General features: G+C 37.2%; 1 protein-coding gene across 4 annotated transcripts in view; it reads left to right on the forward strand.

Moving 5' to 3' along the window:
* Nucleotides 1-19097, forward strand: part of LOC116539846 (E3 SUMO-protein ligase RanBP2) — a 66545-nt gene that overhangs the window by 41250 nt on the left and 6198 nt on the right. For 2 of the 4 annotated variants that reach the window (XM_032263023.1, XM_032263024.1), the window contains exons 20-26: nucleotides 716-5873; nucleotides 6744-6821; nucleotides 9151-9321; nucleotides 9937-10029; nucleotides 10298-10476; nucleotides 12894-13098; nucleotides 14633-14734. In XM_032263023.1, the coding sequence (XP_032118914.1) occupies nucleotides 716-5873; nucleotides 6744-6821; nucleotides 9151-9321; nucleotides 9937-10029; nucleotides 10298-10476; nucleotides 12894-13098; nucleotides 14633-14734 (5986 nt within the window). The remainder of the gene's footprint in view (nucleotides 1-715; nucleotides 5874-6743; nucleotides 6822-9150; nucleotides 9322-9936; nucleotides 10030-10297; nucleotides 10477-12893; nucleotides 13099-14632; nucleotides 14735-19097) is intronic. The other 2 variants (XM_032263026.1, XM_032263025.1) reach the window with 2 other exon arrangements.

Here is a 19097-nt window from a genome sequence, read left to right on the forward strand (position 1 = left end):
CCTTGCTGTCCCACTATGTGGTAAGTACTTTCAGGCCTTATATAGCTATATATATAACAATTGATTGAAGATTCAGTATTACAGTGGTAGTTGAATGTGACAGCTTTCAGGATAGGGGGTTGGGGTGCATTTAGACCCTTGCTCTTCTGCTTATTTTGACCACAAGCAAGTTTCTTAACCTCTCAATGCGTCATTTGCCTCATATGTAAAATGAGGATAATAGTAATACCTTTAATTCATAGGGTTTTTGAGGACATTAAAATGAGATAATTTATGTAAAGTGCTTAGAACAGTGCCCAGCTGGCACATTAATAAATGCTCAATAAATGTTAATCATCGCCATCATCATCATCATCATCATCATCATCATTGTTAACATCATTTGATTGTTTAGGAATGAAGAAAGTATTTATTTTGTGACTTTAGTTGTAGATTTTAAGATACTGTAATTTTTGGTGTATGCCAAGAATATATGGAAGTATCTAAGCTTGTGGGGGTTATTTATATCCTACTGCTCAAGGTCATTGCCAAGGTCTGATTTTTCACACAAAAAATTTGCAACCTCTGCCATAAATGGGTTAATGATATACTACATAGCCTAGTGATATCTTCTTCACTTAATATTCATGTTTGAAGTTTGTGAAAATTGGTTCGTATTTGGTTATCTGTAGTTTTATAGGCCATCTACAAAATGTTTTAACTTTCTGTCTTTTAGGGTCCAGTCTATGGCATGAATAGGCTTCCACCCCAACAGCATATTTATGCCTATTCACAACAGATGCACACACCACCAGTGCAAAGCTCATCTGCGTGTATGTTCTCTCAGGAAATGTATGGTCCTCCTACGTTGCGTTTTGAGTCTCCTGCAACAGGAATTCTATCACCCCGGAGTGATGATTACTTTAATTACAATGTTCAACAGACAAGCACAAATCCACCTTTGCCAGAACCAGGATATTTCACAAAACCTTCAATTGTAGCTCATGCTTCAAGATCTGCAGAATCTAAGGTTATAGAATTTGGGAAAGCTAATTTTGTTCAGCCCATGCCGGGTGAAGGAATAAGGCCATCTTTGACAACACCGGCACATACAACACAGCCAACTCCTTTTAAATTTAACTCAAATTTCAAATCAAATGATGGTGACTTCACGTTTTCCTCACCACAGGTTGTGACACAGCCTCCTCCTGCAGCTTATAGTAACAGTGAAAGCCTTTTGGGTCTCCTGACTTCAGATAAACCTTTGCAAGGAGATGGCTATAGTGGACCCAAACCAATTCCTGGTGGTCAAACCACTGGATCTCGAAATACATTCAATTTTGGAAGCAAAAATAAGTCTGGAATTTCATTTACAGATAACATGGGGCCAAATCAGCAAAAGAATTCTGTTTTTCGGCGAAGTGATGATATGTTTACTTTCCACGGTCCAGGGAAATCAGTATTTGGAGCACCCACTACAGAGATAGCAAACAAGAATCATGAGACAGATGGAGGAAGTGCCCATGGGGATGATGATGATGACGGTCCTCACTTTGAGCCCGTAGTACCTCTTCCTGATAAGATAGAAGTGAAAACTGGTGAGGAAGATGAAGAAGAATTTTTTTGCAACCGTGCGAAATTGTTCCGTTTTGATGGAGAATCCAAAGAATGGAAGGAACGTGGGATTGGCAATGTGAAAATACTGAGGCATAAAACATCTGGTAAAATTCGCCTTCTGATGAGACGAGAGCAAGTATTGAAAATCTGTGCAAACCATTACATCAGTCCAGATATGAAATTGACACCAAATGCTGCATCAGACAGATCTTTTGTATGGCATGCCCTTGATTATGCAGATGAGTTGCCAAAACCAGAACAGCTTGCTATTAGGTTCAAAACTCCTGAGGAAGCAGCACTTTTTAAGTGCAAGTTTGAAGAAGCCCAAAGCATTTTGAAAGCCTTAGGAACAAATATAGCCACAGCACCAAATCAGGCTATCAGAATTGTAAAAGAACCCACAAGTCATGATGATAAGGATATTTGCAAATCTGATGCTGGAAACATGAATTTTGAATTTCAAGTTGCAAAGAAAGAAGGGTCTTGGTGGCATTGTAACAGCTGCTCATTAAAGAATGCTGCAACTGCTAAGAAATGTGTATCATGCCAAAATCTAAACCCAAGCAATAAAGAGCTCCTTGGCCCACCATTAGGTGAAACTGTTTTTACTCCTAAAACCGGCCCAGAGAATGTTCAAGATCGATTTGCATTGATGACTCCAAAGAAAGAAAGTCACTGGGATTGTAGTGTTTGTTTAGTAAGAAATGAACCCACTGTATCTAGGTGCATTGCATGTCAGAATACAGAATCTACTAACAAAAGTGGATCTTCCTTTGTTCATCAAGCTTCCTTTAAATTTGGCCAGGGAGAGCTTCCTAAGCCTGTTAACAGTGATTTCAGATCTGTTTTTTCTACAAAGGAAGGACAATGGAATTGCAGTGTATGTTTGGTACTAAATGAGGGGAGCTCTACAAAATGTGTGGCTTGTCAGAATCCAAGAAAACAGAATCTACCTGCTACTTCTATTTCAACATCTGCCTCTTTTAAATTTGGTACTTCAGAGACAAGTAAAACTCCAAAGAGTGGGTTTGAGGACATGTTTGCTAAGAAGGAAGGACAGTGGGATTGCAGTTCATGCTTAGTGCCAAATGAAGCAAATGCTACAAGATGTGTTGCTTGTAAGAATCCAGGTAAACCAAATCCATCTACTTATATTCCAGCTCCTGCCTCTTTTAAGTTTGGTACTTCAGAGGCAAGTAAGGCTCCAAAGAGCGGATTTGAGGAAATGTTCACTAAGAAGGAAGGACAGTGGGATTGCCAAGTGTGCTCAGTAAGAAATGAAGCTAGTGCTACTGAATGTATTGCTTGTCAGAATCCAAGTAAACAAAATCAACCTACTTCTGCAACTTCAACACCTGCCTCTTTGGAGACAAGCAGGGCTCCAACGAGCGGATTTGAGGGCATGTTCACTATGAAGGAAGGACAGTGGGATTGCAGTGTGTGCTTAGTAAGAAATGAAGCCAGTGCTACCAAATGTATTGCTTGTGAGAATCCAAGTAAACAAAACCAACCTACATCTGAAACTCCAACACCTGCCTCTTCGGAGACAAGCAAGGCTCCAAAGAACGGATTTGAGAGAATGTTCATTAAGAAGGAAGGACAGTGGGATTGCAGTGTGTGCTTAGTAAGAAATGAAGCCAGTGCTACCAAATGTATTGCTTGTCAGAATCCAAGTAAACAAAATCAAACAACTTCTGCAATTTCAACACCTGCCTCTTTGGAGACAAGCAAGGCTCCAAAGAGTGGATTTGAAGGAATGTTCATCAAGAAAGAAGGACAGTGGGATTGTAGCATTTGCCATGTACAAAATGAGAATTCTTCCTTAAAATGTGTGGCTTGTGATGCTTCTAAATCAACTCATAAACCTATTGTAGAAGCTCCTTCTGCTTTCACATTGGGCTCAGAAATGAAGTTGCATGACTCTTCTGGAAGTCAGGTGGGAATAGGATTTAAAAGTAATTTCTCAGAAAAAGGTTTTAAATTTGGCAACATAGAGCAAGGATTCAAATTTGGGCATGTGGATCAAGAAAATTCACCTTCATTTATGTTTCAGGGTTCTTCTAATACAGAATTTAAGTCAACCAAAGAAGGATTTTCCATCCCTGTGTCTGCTGATGGATTTAAATTTGGCATTTCGGAATCAGGAAATCAAGAAAACAAAAGTGAAAAGCCTCTTGAAAATGATAGTGGCTGCCAGGCTCAGGATATTAGTAGCCAGAAGAATGGTAGTAGTGTGATTTTTGGCCAAACAAGTAGCACTTTTACATTTGCAGATCTTGCAAAATCAACTTCAGTAGAAGGATTTCAGTTTGGCAAAAAAGACCCCAATTTCAAGGGATTTTCAGGTGCTGGAGAAAAATTATTCTCTTCACAGTGTGGTAAAATGTCTGATAAAGCAAACACTTCAGGTGACTTTGAGAAAGATGATGATGCCTATAAGACTGAAGATAGTGATGACATCCATTTTGAACCAGTAGTTCAAATGCCTGAAAAAGTAGAACTTGTAACAGGAGAAGAAGATGAAAAAGTTCTATATTCACAGCGGGTAAAACTATTTAGATTTGATGCTGAGATAAGTCAGTGGAAAGAAAGGGGCTTGGGGAATTTAAAAATCCTCAAAAATGAAGTCAATGGCAAACTAAGGATGCTGATGCGAAGAGAGCAAGTATTAAAAGTGTGTGCTAATCATTGGATAACAACTACAATGAACCTGAAGCCTCTCTCTGGATCAGATAGAGCATGGATGTGGTTAGCCAGTGATTTCTCTGATGGTGATGCTAAACTGGAGCAGTTGGCAGCAAAATTTAAAACACCAGAGCTGGCTGAAGAATTCAAGCAGAAATTTGAGGAATGCCAGCGGCTTCTATTAGACATACCACTTCAAACTCCCCATAAACTAGTAGATACTGGCAGAGCTGCCAAGTTAATACAGAGAGCTGAAGAAATGAAGAGTGGACTGAAAGATTTCAAAACAGTTTTGACAAATGATCAAACAAAAGTCACTGAGGAAGAGAATACGAATTTAGGTACAGGTGCAACCAGCACCTCAGACACAACAATAAAACCCAATCTTGAAAACACTGGGCCCACATTAGAATGGGATAACTATGATTTAAGGGAAGATGCTTTGGATGATAGTGTTAGTAGTAGCTCAGTACACGCTTCCCCATTGGCCAGTAGCCCCGTGAGAAAAAATCTCTTCCGCTTTGGTGAGTCAACAACAGGATTTAACTTCAGTTTTAAATCTGCTTTGAGTCCATCTAAGTCTCCTGCCAAGTTGAATCAGAGTGGGACTTCAGTTGGCACTGATGAAGAATCTGATGTTACTCAAGAAGAAGAGAGAGATGGACAGTACTTTGAACCTGTTGTTCCTTTACCTGATCTAGTTGAAGTATCCAGTGGTGAGGAAAATGAACAAGTTGTTTTTAGTCACAGGGCAAAACTCTACAGATATGATAAAGATGTTGGTCAATGGAAAGAAAGGGGCATTGGCGATATAAAGATTTTACAGAATTATGATAATAAGCAAGTTCGTATAGTGATGAGAAGGGACCAGGTATTAAAACTTTGTGCCAATCACAGAATAACTCCAGACATGACCTTGCAAAATATGAAAGGGACAGAAAGAGTATGGGTGTGGACTGCATGTGATTTTGCAGATGGAGAAAGAAAAGTAGAGCATTTAGCTGTCCGTTTTAAACTACAGGATGTTGCAGACTCATTTAAAAAAATTTTTGATGAAGCAAAAGCAGCCCAAGAAAAAGATTCTTTAATAACACCTTATGTTTCTCGGTCAAGCACTCCCAGAGAGTCACCATGTGGCAAAATTGCTGTAGCTGTATTAGAAGAAACCACAAGAGAGAGGACAGATGTAATTCAGGGTGATGATGTAGCAGATACAACTTCAGAAGTCGAAGTGTCTAGCGCATCTGAAACAACAACAAAAGCAGTGGTTTCTCCTCCAAAGTTTGTATTTGGTTCAGAGTCTGTTAAAAGCATTTTTAGTAGTGAAAAATCAAAACCATTTGCATTTGGCAACAGTTCAGCCACTGGGTCTTTGTTTGGATTTAGCTTTAATGCACCTTTGAAAAGTAACAATAGCGAAAATAGTTCAATAGCCCAGAGTGGATCTGAAAGAAAAGGACAACCTAACAAATGTGAATTGTCAAAGAATTCTGATATCAAACAGTCTTCAGATAGCAAAGTCAAAAATCTCTTTGCTTCCTTTCCAACGGAAGAATCTTCAATTAATTACACATTTAAAACACCAGAAAAGGGTAAGTACTTTGTTGTTAAAGTTAAGTACAGTTTTTCTTTGTTTTAATGTTTAGTTTGATGCAGACTCTGTAGGGCACTAATGTTGGGATGTAAATGGTGCTTTGTGAACACCCCAAAAATATTTGAGCAATTTTTTTTTCTCCCCTAATAAGTTTACTGTGAGGGTTCAAAGAGCAACAGAACTTAATTTAAGAAATTTCAGTAACTGGAAGGTACTTCTATCATGCTAGGGCAGAGTGAAAGAACTCAGTACAGTGTATGGACTCGTGCTTGAATCATGTGCATTAACATGAGTCTTTTTTTAAAGTGTTCATTTCCATTCGTTCAGTTTGTTTTGTCACCAGAAAACATGATATTGAGGCCGGGCATGGTGTCTCACACCTATAATCCCAGCACTTTGGGAGGCCAAGGTGGGTAGATCACTTGAGCTCAGGAGTTCGAGACCAGCCCGGCCAACACGGTGAAACCCTGTTTCTACTGAAAATATAAAAATTAATCAGACGAGGTGGTGCATACCTATAATTGCAGCTATTCAGGAGGCTGAGGCAGAAGGATTGCTTGAGTACAGGAGATGGAGGTAGCAGTGAGCTGAGATCATGCTACTGCATTCTAGCCTGACTGGGTGACAGAGCGAGAATTTGTCTCCAAAAAACAAAGAACATGGTATTGAGATGTTCTCATTTTGTATGTTGTATGTTAGTCTTGCTCATTTACTAACTGAGCAAAGAGTGAAACCACAGGGATAAATGAACATGTAAGACAAACAGATTGGTGGTATAAATTGAGGGACTCTGGCCTTTTGTGTTTTATAAGCATATTCATTTTGTTTCCCAAAATGTTAAAAAAATGAAATATTCTTTATTTTCTAGGATTTAATTTTAGCCTTTTTAAATCTAATCCCATGGCCTTTTGGACTAGCACCCCTCCCTCACAGCCTGAGAGCAAAGGTATAGAACTAGCATTCTCAATATGAGATAACAGCAGTTTTTAGAAGCTGGTAGCCCTTAGCAAAGTATTAATAACTATGGCTATGTGAAATTAAGTACTTAACACTACAGCATGCATGTTAGAGAATGCCACTTTAAGCAAAGTACCTTTTGACTGATGGCATGACACCCTTTAATGTTGGTTGATTTTTTAAATGTTCTCAGATGCTGATTTGTACTTCATTGCTCTGTTATTTCAAGTCTGCTCAATGAAGACCTATGTTTTATCTAACGTTTATCTTTAGCCGTTAATGTCTGCCAGTAGTCAAATGTAGTGGCAACGGCATGCATAAAATATGGAAGAGTGTCCCTGTAGGGCTGTTCTTTTGTGCATGGTTAATGTTGTATTTGAAAATCAACCTCATTTTTGACAGCCACCGTTCTACAGCTTGTATATTATATATGTTGCACAGAACATTTTTAGAAGTGTTGCTACTAGAGTGGAACAAGAAGTAGGATTTGTTGAAGGCCTTCAAGAACAATGTTAGGGAAGTGAGACCTTACCATTAGTGACCAGTAACACGTCTTAGCCATGTCAAACAAGTACAACAATTAAGTAACAGTCTCTGATTTTTTTTTAAGTATACCAGTTTTATTAGTAGCTAAGGCAGCTCTTAATCTTTTATTTTTAAAGATACAGTCTTTGAGAAATGTGAAAAGTGTGAACTTAAAGTGGATGTATACTTGCATACAGTTTCTGTGAACTCTAGAGCGAATGTGCCAGTACACTACTGTAGAACAAAGAGCCTTATTCTGTTTTGAATCTGATAATGTCATTGTCCCAAGGGACCTTAGAAATGAAGACTTCAGACATGAGTAAACTGAGGGGAAGAGAGGCTCTCTGATTTACCCAAGGTGTCTTTACTGAGTAATAGCAGAAGTGGAACAAGAATCTGTATCTTATGGCGTACTTTTATTTCTCCTAGCTAGGAAATGATAACTAAGTTTTTATAATGAAGGAGAAGGACAAATTTAACATTGTAAAAGGAAGGGCAATGGTTTTCCAGAGCAGTGTCATCCAAGAGAAATAAAATATAACCTGTGTATATATTTTAAAATTTTAATTCAGGTACAGTGGCTTGTGCCTATAGTCCCAGATAGTTGGGAGGCTGAGGCAGAGGGATCACTTGAGCCCACAAGTTCCAGGCTTCAGTGAATTATGATCACATCACTGCAGTCTAGCTCTAGGTGACAGAGCAAAACTGCATCTCTTAAAAAAAATAATTTTTCTGGTAGACATACTAAAAAGAATAAAAAGAAACAGTTAAAAAGGGAAACAGATTAAAGTAATTTTATTAATATATTTGATTTAACTCCTTATGTCCAGAATATCGTTTTAACTTCTAATTAATATAAAAATTAATAAGGTATTTTACATTATTGTTTTTCACCAAGTCTTCAACACCCAGTGTGTGTGTTTACACTTAGTGTTAGTTAGCACGTCTTGATTTGGGCTAGCCACTTTGTGAGGTTTTAATAGAATGTGACCAGGCTACCATATTGGACAGCATAGCTCTCAGAATGTTACCCTGTCACCAGTTGGTATACATGGGATGCTTCATAACCAGCTTACTTTATTAAATTCCTTTAGCCAGAAATTCTTTATGTTAATAGATCAGAACAGGTTGCATATAGAGTTTTTTTTCTCTTTATAATTTTTTGCACTTTGCATTGATGGTGGCTGGGGTTGGGTTGTTTTCAGCCATATGAATGGTCTTAGATTTTATAGTGTTAGTTACCCATAGAGTAACAGTTTTTATTTAATTTCCATGCTTGGATGTAGGCAAACTAGATGCAACTCTAGTCCCCTTCCATTCTTGGCAATTGTTAACTTTCCTTGCAGGAACTAATCACAGTTGGCTTTGGATTAGTTTCATATGTCTACTAATACTTGCTTATGTTTTAAGGTTTTTTTTTCAGTTGCTGCATATGCATGGATATTTTGGTAAATTATTGTATGCTAAGTATAGTTAGACAACACTTTAAAAAATAGCTTTTAAATTCTAGAAATTAGTAGTAATTCTTTTTAGTGACAAGTAAACAGGATTTTTTTGTTTGTTTGTTTTCTTTGGTTTTAAATAGATTCTGTGTTTACTAAGGGTTTTTGGTAGAACACTCAATCAGGATGCTAATGATTATCGTACATCTCTGTGTGTATCAAAATATATGTATTTTTATCAGTATGATGTTTTAACCTATGGATAAGTTCCATGGTTTTTATTTTAAGTTAGAGTATTAATGTCAATTCTGAATACCTTATTTTTGTCAATTTTTTTGGATGGTGTTACAGTAAAAGAGAAGAAAAAACCTCAAGATCCTCCCTCAGATGATGATGTTCTCATTGTATATGAACTAACTCCAACTGCTGAGCAGAAAGCCCTTGCAACCAAACTTAAACTTCCTCCAACTTTCTTCTGCTACAAGAATAGACCAGATTATGTTAGTGAAGAAGAGGAGGATGGTAAAACTTGTTATTTCAAAAACACTCTGTTCTCATTAATCTTAGTAAAATTGGGAGTATAGTTTAATTATTTTAAGCCTGCCTCTTAGAACTCATCACTAATATCCTTATAGGTAGATATTTACCCTAAGTGTATATGTAAATAATCAATGTATATAATGATCAAAAGGACTATAATCATTAAGCAAGCATTTTTTGGATGGCTAATGTGCCAGGCATGTGTTTTGAGGGGGTTTAAAATAATCATAATTTTGCTGTAGTCCTAAAGGTATGGAAGAGAGAGATAAGGCAGATAAGGTTATAATGGAAAACCTTGTATGCCATAACAGTTTTTCAGCTGGGCAGTTAAAGTCTCAATAGAATCAGCTGGACAGTGGTGTACAAGATGGGTTTAGGGGACAAGGAGATTGGAAGATGAGCTAAAAATGATAGTAGAGCAGTTTAAACAAGATGAGAAGCTGAGCTAAAGCTCTAGCAGTAAGAGAACTATTAAGGATATAAAATTGGCTGCAATTCAGATGAGAGTGAGAGAGAGGGTGAAGTTGGAGATAGTCCCTAAACTAGGAAAACACCCCAAAATTAACTAGAAATTGTTTTAATCAATTGTATTTTAAGAGGAAGATTTCGAAACAGCTGTCAAGAAACTTAATGGAAAACTGTATTTGGATGGCTCAGAAAAATGTAGACCATTGGGAGAAAATACAGCAGGTATGTTAAGTTTAAAGGACATTTATAATGTTTGTCTTCTGTTTAGAAGGAATAACCCAGTCTCATATTAATCATCAATTTTACTATGCCCATGGTGATTTAAAATACTTAACATTAGGTGAAAAATACCATTTCTTGGGTGGTCCTTGTTCTTCATTAGCATGTATAGGTCTTGTTACCTGGGTCTGTAGATTACATTGATGACTACCATTGTAGAGAAGTTGGGCTTCATCTAATTTCATTTGCTTGTGTTGTACTCATTTTTCAGATAATGAAAAAGAATGTATTATTGTTTGGGAAAAGAAACCGACAGCTGAAGAGAAGACAAAAGCAGATACATTAAAACTTCCATCTACATTTTTTTGTGGAGTCTTTAGTGATACTGATGAAGACAATGGAAATGGGGAAGACTTTCACTCAGAGCTTCAAAAAGTTCAGGATACTCAAGTAAGAACATGTCTAGTAAAATTTTCTTTTAGTTCCATTGCCTTTGTTGGTGCAGTCAACTTGAATGTTCTTATTCATTCATTTATTTTTGAGACAGAATTTTGCTCTTGTTGCCCAGGCAGGAGCGCAATGGTGTACTCTTGGCTTACTGCAACCTCCACCTTCCAGATTCAAGCAGATCTCCTGCCTTGGCCTCCTGAGTAGTTGGGATTACAGGCGCCCGCCACCACACCTGGCTAAATTTTGTATTTTTAGTAGAAACAGTGTTTCACCATGTTGTCCAGGCTGGTCTTGAACTCTGGACCTCTAGCGATCCACCCTCCTTTGCCTCCCAGTGTGCTGGGATTACAGGAGTGAGCCACTGGGCCCAACCTAGAATGTTCTTACTAAATAGTAGTAATAGGTTGTGGCTACTAAATGGGTTCAGGGGTCTAGACTAATCAGCTATGGCCTGGAAAGAAGGAATTTTAATGTTGTTCTACACAGGAGCTATGTGCCAAAAGCCACAAAACACTGATGAAATAAAAAAAAAAAATCCAATAAATGGAAAGGCATACTTAGTGTTCTTGGATTGGAACACTCAATTAGAATATCAGTTTTCCAAAATTGATCTATAGATTTAACACAATACCAACCAAAACCCCTCCAGGAATTCTTTATGGATATACACAAGTGAATTCTAAAATTTCTACAGAAAGAAAAGATTATATATTTGTTACAGTTGATGAATCTACACTGACACATCATCACCTAACGTTTTTACCTTAAATGGATGTTGAATTTTGCCAAAACTTTTTAATTATTGATGCAGTCATGTGATTGTTTTTATTAAGTCTGTGAATGACATTGCATTTTCAAATGTTCAGAAAACTAACTTTGCATTCCCAGGTAAACTTCACTTTGTCATAGTATAATTTTGATAAATGGTTGCATTCAATTTGTATAAATCTTAGTATAGATTTTTGGATTTGTATTTATCAGGATACTGGTAGTTGTCTGATACTGTCTTTGGTTTCTGTGTAAGAGTAATGCTGGTTGGGCTCAGTGATGTGTATGGGTTGTCCCAGCTATTTGGGAGGCTGAATAGGAGAATTGCTCCAGAGTCTAGGAGTTCCAGGCTGCAGTGTGCCTTGATTGTGCCTGTGTATAGCCACTGCTCTCCAGCCTAGACAACATAGCCTCTTTAAAAAATGGTAATGCTGTTATCATAAAATGAATTGAGAAGTACTTTCTGTATTGCTGTTTTTCTGGAACAGGGTTTGTTGAATTGGTGCCATTTTTCCTTTAAATGTTTGAGCACTTTTCACCAATGAAACCGTGTCTGGAGTTTTCTTAGGTTTTGAAAATACTATTGATTTCTCTTCTTTATTATTTCTGTCTTGCCCTGGGTTTATTTTGCTCTTTTTTCGTTTTCTTTTGAGATAGAATCTTGCTGTGTCTCCCAGGCTGGAGTGCAGTGGCATGATCTCAGCTCACTGCAAACTGCGTCTCCTAGGTTCAAGCGACTCTTGTGTCTCAGCCACCTGAGTAGCTGGGATTACAGGCGCGCAGTACCATGCCTGGATAATTTTTGTATATTTAGTAGAGATGGGGTTCCACTACGTTGCTCAGGCTGGTCTTGAACTCCTGAACTCAAGTGATCCTCCTGTCTTGGCCTCCCAAAGTACTGGGATTACAGGCATGAGCCACTATGTCCAGCATATATTCTTCATTTAAAATAAACTTAAATTACGAATTTAAGATCATTCTTTATTTCTAGTATAAGTATTTAATACTATAAGTTTTCTTCTAAGCACTTTCTAGCTGCAATCAACAGGTTTTAATATGTGGTATTTTCTCTCTTATGAAGTTCGAAATATTTTCTTATTTTTCTTGAGGCATTCTTTTTAATCTGTGCATTAGATGTTACTATACCATTTCCATATATTTGGTTGATTTTCCTTTTGTATATCTGTTAAATTGATTTCTAGTTTAATTCCTTTATGGTTCAGTTCTTACAAATTTTGTGAGATCTGTTTTGGTGAATGTTTCACGTGCACTTGAGAAGAAAGTAGAACCCCTTTTTATGTTGACATTTTGCCATTGGCAGTTCCAGTTTTTTCGGCTGCTCTAGCACCCAGGCTGGGTTATAGGAGTGGCAGAAAAACTCCATGTGGATCTCAACACCAGATTCTCTCTCTGGTCTCAAAATCCTTATTCTTCCTTCTTTTATCTGCCTTTCCAAGGCTTCTTAGAGTTGCCGTTTATGTTTCAGTCTAGGAATCTAGTTGTAGGTTTTGAGGAGAGATAGGGTGAAGTGTGTTTATTCTGTCTTCTCCAGAAGTCCAAGTTCTCAATTCCTTTTGAAGTAGATTATGTAATCATTTTTGTAAATCAGTATTTAAATAGTATAATATTTTGTGACTTCCTCTTTGCAGAAGTCTCAGACAGAAGAAATATCTAGCACAACTGACAGTGTATATATAGGTGGGACTGACGTGACGGTACCTTCTGTCTGTAAATCTGAAGAACCTGATTCTATTACCAAATCCATTAGTTCACCACCTACTTCCTCTGAAAATGTGGACAAACCTGTAGATTTGTCAACTAGAAAGGAAATTGATACAGATTCTACAAGCCAAGGTAAAACTTGATACATGTTTATCATGCATTACATAAGGGACACCTTATATTTATATTTGAGAAGATAGACTTTTAAAGGCAGATCCTGAAAACTCCCTTTAAAAATTTTTTTGATGTGTATAAAGGGGCATCTTAGTAGTAGTAATAATAATCAGAAAAATTGTGCTGTCCTGTCGACAAAGATGATACATGTGTTTTGTCATTAGAGTTGTGGTTATTAGGGAATACAAAGGATTATGACTCTGACCTATTTTTCCTGAGTTTAAAAGACAATGATATGCTTACATGTAATTCCTTTGTGGTAGTGTTTTCATTTGAATATTGTTTGAATTATATCATCACTCAAGCACATTTAAAGTGTTTTAATTACAAAGAAATTATAGAAATATTATAATAGGGATTTTAAAAAGTTTTATGGTACTACTTAAATGTTTCTTATTTTCTCTAACAGTTAAAAGCTTGCTAAATTAATTATTCAGTTACAGCACCATATTTGCTATTGCTTTCTCCTTTTTCATTTCAGTTTTGCAGATGGAAGTAGGAAGTTTAAGTTGTATTGCTTTGTTGTACATTATCTACATTACCTTTTTTTTTTTTTTTTTTTTTAAAAAACTTCAATGTCACAAATATTAAATTTATAGGTACTTGAGGGTCTTAATATGCTAAAAGAGGAAGATGACTTCGTACCTAAAACCTAATACATTGTCAGATGAGGAAAATAAGGCATGGGGCTTTCAGAGATCATGCAGCTACACATTAGCAGAATTAAGACAAGACTCCAAAAGTCCTTATGATCAAGTGGAAATGAGACATTTGGTTTTATGAGCTTATTTATACCACAGAACACAAAAAGCTTTTATGCAGATGTTTCCTAAAACCCTACCTTTGAGTGAATGCTTGTTTTAGAGTATAGTAGGTTCCACAGAGCAGAAACTAGTTTAATATCTGGCTTAATAAAGATAGCTCTACGTCTTTTTTTTTTTTTTTTTTTTTTTGGAGACGGAGTTTCGTTCTTGTTACCCAGGCTGGAGTGCAATGGCGCGATCTCGGCTCACCGCAACCTCCGCCTCCTGGGTTCAGGCAATTCTCCTGCCTCAGCCTCCTGAGTAGCTGGGATTATAGGCACGAGCCACCATGCCCAGCTAATGTTTTTTGTATTTTCAGTAGAGACGGGGTTTCACCATGTTGACCAGGATGGTCTCGATCTCTTGACCTTGTGATCCACCCGCCTCGGCCTCCCAAAGTGCTGGGATTACAGGCTTGAGCCACCGCGCCCGGCCAAGCTCTATGTCTTATTTAAAAAAAATTTTTGGCATGCATTTGGTGTAGTATCGTAGTATTCTTTGTGAATAGCACTGGTAAAATTAGCAATACTGAAGAAGCTCAGAACTGGATATATTTTGTAACTTGCCAGAATTTAAATAACTCCCCTCATCCTAGAGCATAGAAGGTTCTAATATTCTCTCTAGGTCCTGGGTAAAGCTTTGATGTTTAGTGCAAATGAAGTAGTAAATTGTTCTTTTTCTTTTGCCAGGGGAAAGAAAAATAGTTTCATTCGGATTTGGAAGTAGCACAGGGCTCTCATTTGCAGACTTGGCTTCCAGTAATTCTGGAGATTTTGCTTTTGGTTCTAAAGGTAAGATCAAGAGGAGAGATTTTTAATAATATTGTTACAGAATCAAGCACAACTGAAAAACTTGTTTTTTGTTGCAGTATGTAACTAAGTTAGAAGTTTCTTCCTTTACCCCTCAGTTCATTTAGTATTTTAATAATGAAGGGCTTCTACACTTTATTATTTTTTGACATTTATCAAAATAATCATAAGAATTTTCTCTTAATTTTATCTAAGTCATGCTGATAGTCCTCCCCATTCTGAAATGCAGAACGATTTAACAGCTTCAGAATGACTCTGACTTTTGTAACATTATTCTTTTAACTATACCTTCATATTTGATTTGTTAATATTTCAGGATTTGTGAGTTTATAGTTTTTAAGGATATGATTTTGTAGTTTTATTTTTTGCACTGTCTTTGGATTTTAGTGTTAGGGTTGTGCTAATTTATTGTGGTAAGTTTATAATTGATATGCTTGCGCATCTTCTTAAGTGGACTTCTGTTTTAAATACATTTTGGTAACATTTCTAGAAAAGCATCCTTTCCCTTATTGTTTTAGGTTTATCATTCATTATATTTTTGTTCATTATATTTTCTTATTCTTGTAATGTCTTTCACATTGCTGTTTATAGCACCACTTAAATGGTTCTTGTACAAGGTGTTTGATTTATGGAATAAATTTTATTGAGGATATATGCTTGAATAATTAATGAGGTTCAGAATTCTATTCTTTCCTCCTACATATTTGCACTTTCTTCACAGCTCCTGCCACCCGTAGAAACACATAAAACTTTTAGAAATTACCTTCAGATATGGTGTTGGAATTCGTGGCTTCATTGATGTCATTTATTTTTGTTTTAATTTATTAAATAGCTTGAAATCAAAGGGTAATGTGTCAGCGAGTAAGCAATGTAGTAGATACAGTTACACACACAAAAAAGCCTTTGTTTTAATTTATTAAATGGCTTGAAATTAAAGGATAATGTGTCAGCAAGTAAGCAATGTAGTAGATACACAAAAAAAATGCCAAATAAAAATAGATAGGCTCCTTGTTAATCAGTATATCTTTTTTGAAGTATGTCAGTATTGTACAATGAAGTGTAGACAACACTCATGTATCAAGAGGAAACCATGCCTAAATAAGCCTTATGCATTGACATTCACTTCTCACTACCACTTATCATTTTTAGTGTGATTATTCACCAAACTCTTGTGTATTGAATGCTTACTTCATTTAATTAGATTGTGCTTGTTAAAAACAGCATTTGAAACTACTGCAGTCAGTTTTGTTTGTATCCCATAGGTTTTCATAGGGAATCTATAAATTTCCAGATAGTTTAGAGTTTCAGTCTTATTTTCTCTAATGCCTCAAAGCTTGCTAAATTAGTTATTCAGCTACAGTAATATAACTGTAGACCCAGTTATGACCCTTGAGACCCAGATACTGATATATTGCAAATATTTTTACAAATGAGTGATTATAATGTATTCTTAGATAACCACTATTTTAAAGGAATTTTGAATTCTGCCACATGTCCCTTGTGGTTATTTTTTAGTTAAATTTTTGCTTTTAGCAGAAAAGTTGGTGAAAAATTTTGTTTGGTTTTTGTTTTTGAGACAGGGTGTGACTCTGTTGCCCAGCCTGGAGTGTATTGGCATGAATATAGCTCACTGCTGCCTTGACCTCCTGGGCTCTCAAGCAATCCTTCTGCCTCAGCCTCCCAAGTAGCTGGGACCACAGGCATGTACCACCATACCTGGCTAATTTTTACATTTTTTGTAGAGACAGGTGTCTGTGTTGCCCAGATTGATATCAAATTTCTGGGCTCAAGCAGTCCTCCCAGCTTGGCCTTGCAAAGTACTGGAATTGTAGGCATGAACCACTGCACCTGGCCCTAAACAGTTATTTTTGAGCCCCCAAGTTGGTATCTCATCCAGATTAGTGGTTACTATTCTCAGGAAGTCCCCATGAAACCTGTGGTTCTTGTTCTCAGATCATTCTTTGCAATATACTTCTTTTTATGTCCTTAAGAATTTTTGTCTTTTCTCTCTCTTTTTTTTTTTTTTTTTTTTTTTTTTTTTTTGAGATCACTCTGTTGCCCAGGCTGGTGTGCAGTGGTGCTGATCTCAGCTCACACAACCTCTGCTTCCTGGGTTCAAGTGATTCTCCAGCCTTAGCCTCCAGAGTAGCTGGAATTACGGGTATGTGCTATGACACCTGGCTAATTCTTTTTGTATTTTTAGTAGAGATGGGGTTTTGCTATGTTGGCCAGGGTGGTCTCGAGCTCCTGACCTCAAGTAATCAGCCTGCCTCGGCCTCCTAAATTGCTGGGATTACAGGCATGAGCCACTATGCCCATCCCTCTCCCTCTCCCTCCCTCCCTCCCTCTCTCTCTCTCTCTCTCTCTCTCTCTGTTTTTTTTTTTTTTTCTTCCTTTCTATAGCTCAAGGATAAAAAAGTTTTTTTTTTCCCCTTTCATTAAATCTGCCTTAAAGAGAGTTGGTTTTTTATTTATTGTGTTCGTTAAGGTGCTAAGTTAGCTTTTATAATACCCTGTGACATTTTCTCTTTCTTAAAAGTTTTTAACAGAAGGTATAGGGTTCTTTATGACAGTGATTCAGCAAGTGATAAAAAGTTAAGAGAGGCATTTCTTTCTTCTAAGATAGTGGGGACTTGGTCAGCTAAATTGAGGTGTGGGATGGAGAAGTTTCTAGTTTTCACCTTTTTGCAGGTATGCAAGAGGGAGATACCATCATTGTTCCCCCAACATTTCTGACATCCCTTGGGGCAGTAAAAATCAGTGAGTTTCTCCCAAGGCTGCTGTCCACCAGCTGGGCCAGGACATCTACATTCCAACACTAGCTTCTTAAGGAAGAAGTGGAGATGCAGAAGCCATAAAAATGTTTAGGCTAGTTTGGAAGTAGCAGATTTGGCCTGCCGAGCTAAGCTTAAAAAATTTTAAGGTGGGTGCTTGAAATTTTAGAAGTAGGTAAGGAACCTACTTCTTTACTGGAAGTTCTTGTGTAGGTTAGTATTACGAAATTTATCCAAGGCGACAGCCTTATCTTTGTATCTCTAAGCATAAATCATACCAAATGTACTCTGTACTAATGGTATGAGTTGAATTTACTAGATTTTTTTAAAATTTAATTTTATTTATTTTTTTAAATTAATTTATTTACTTTAGGTGCATACTGTATCTGGCATTTCTCCCCATGTTATCCCTCCCCACCCTCCCCTCACTTCCCACCCCCTGCTGTCTCTCCCTACCCCACTCAGCTGCCCCCAGTGTGTGATGCTCCTCTCCCTGAGTCCACATGTTCTCGTTGTTCACCCACCTATGAGTGAGAACATATGGTGTTTGGCTTTCTGTTCTTGTGTTAGTTTGCTGAGAATGATGGTTTCCAGATCCATCCAAGTTCCTACAAAGGACACAAACTCGTTTTTTATGGCTGCATAGTATTCCATAGTGTATATGTACCACATTTTCTTTGTCCAGTCTATCATTGATGGGCATTTCGGTTGATTCTATGGAAGTCTAGTATTACTTTTTTTTTTGAGACAGAGTTTCCAGTCGACAGTCAGAAACAGGTTGTTCGGTTTCCAGGTGGTTGTGCAGGTTTGTGTGTTGATCCTGAGTCCTAGTGTGACTGCTCTGTGGTCTGATAGACTGTTTGTTATGATTTCTGTTCTTTTGCATTTGCTGAGAAGTGATTTGCTTCCAATGATATGGTCAATTTTAGAGTATGTGCAATGTGGTGCTGAGAAAAATGTATATTCTATGGATTTGGGGTGGAGCGTTCTGTATATGTATATTAGGTCCACTTGGTCCAGCTCTGCATTCAAGTCCTGGATATCCTTGTTAGTTTTCTGTCTCATTGATCTAATATTGACAGTGGAGTGTTGAAGTCTCCCACTATTGTGTGGGAGTCTAAATCTCGTTTTAGGTCATTAAGAACTTGCTTTATGTATCTGGGTGCTCCTGTGTTGGGGGCGTATGTATTTAGGATACTTAGCTCTTCCTGTTGGATTGATCCTTTTACCATTATATAGTGTCCTTCTTTGTCTCTTTTGATGTTTGTTGAAGTCCATTTTATCAGAGACTAGGATTACAACCCCTGCTTTTTTTTTTGTTCTCCATTTGCTTGCTAAATCTTCTTCTATCCCTTTGAGTCTATGTGTGTCTTTTTATGTGAGAAGCGTTTCCTGAATACAGCACACCGATGGGTTCTGACTTTTTATCCAGTTTGCCAGTCTGTGTCTTTTGATTGGAGCGTTTAGGCCATTTACATTCAATGTTAATATTGTTATGTGTGGATTTGATTCTGCCATTTTGTTACTGACTGGTTTTCTTTCCCATTAGTTGACTCATTTTCTTCATTGCA

Source organism: Sapajus apella, unplaced genomic scaffold (assembly GCF_009761245.1).
Source record: "Sapajus apella isolate SASKATOON/1434 unplaced genomic scaffold, GSC_monkey_1.0 scaffold134, whole genome shotgun sequence".
Classification (NCBI taxonomy): domain Eukaryota; kingdom Metazoa; phylum Chordata; class Mammalia; order Primates; family Cebidae; genus Sapajus; species Sapajus apella.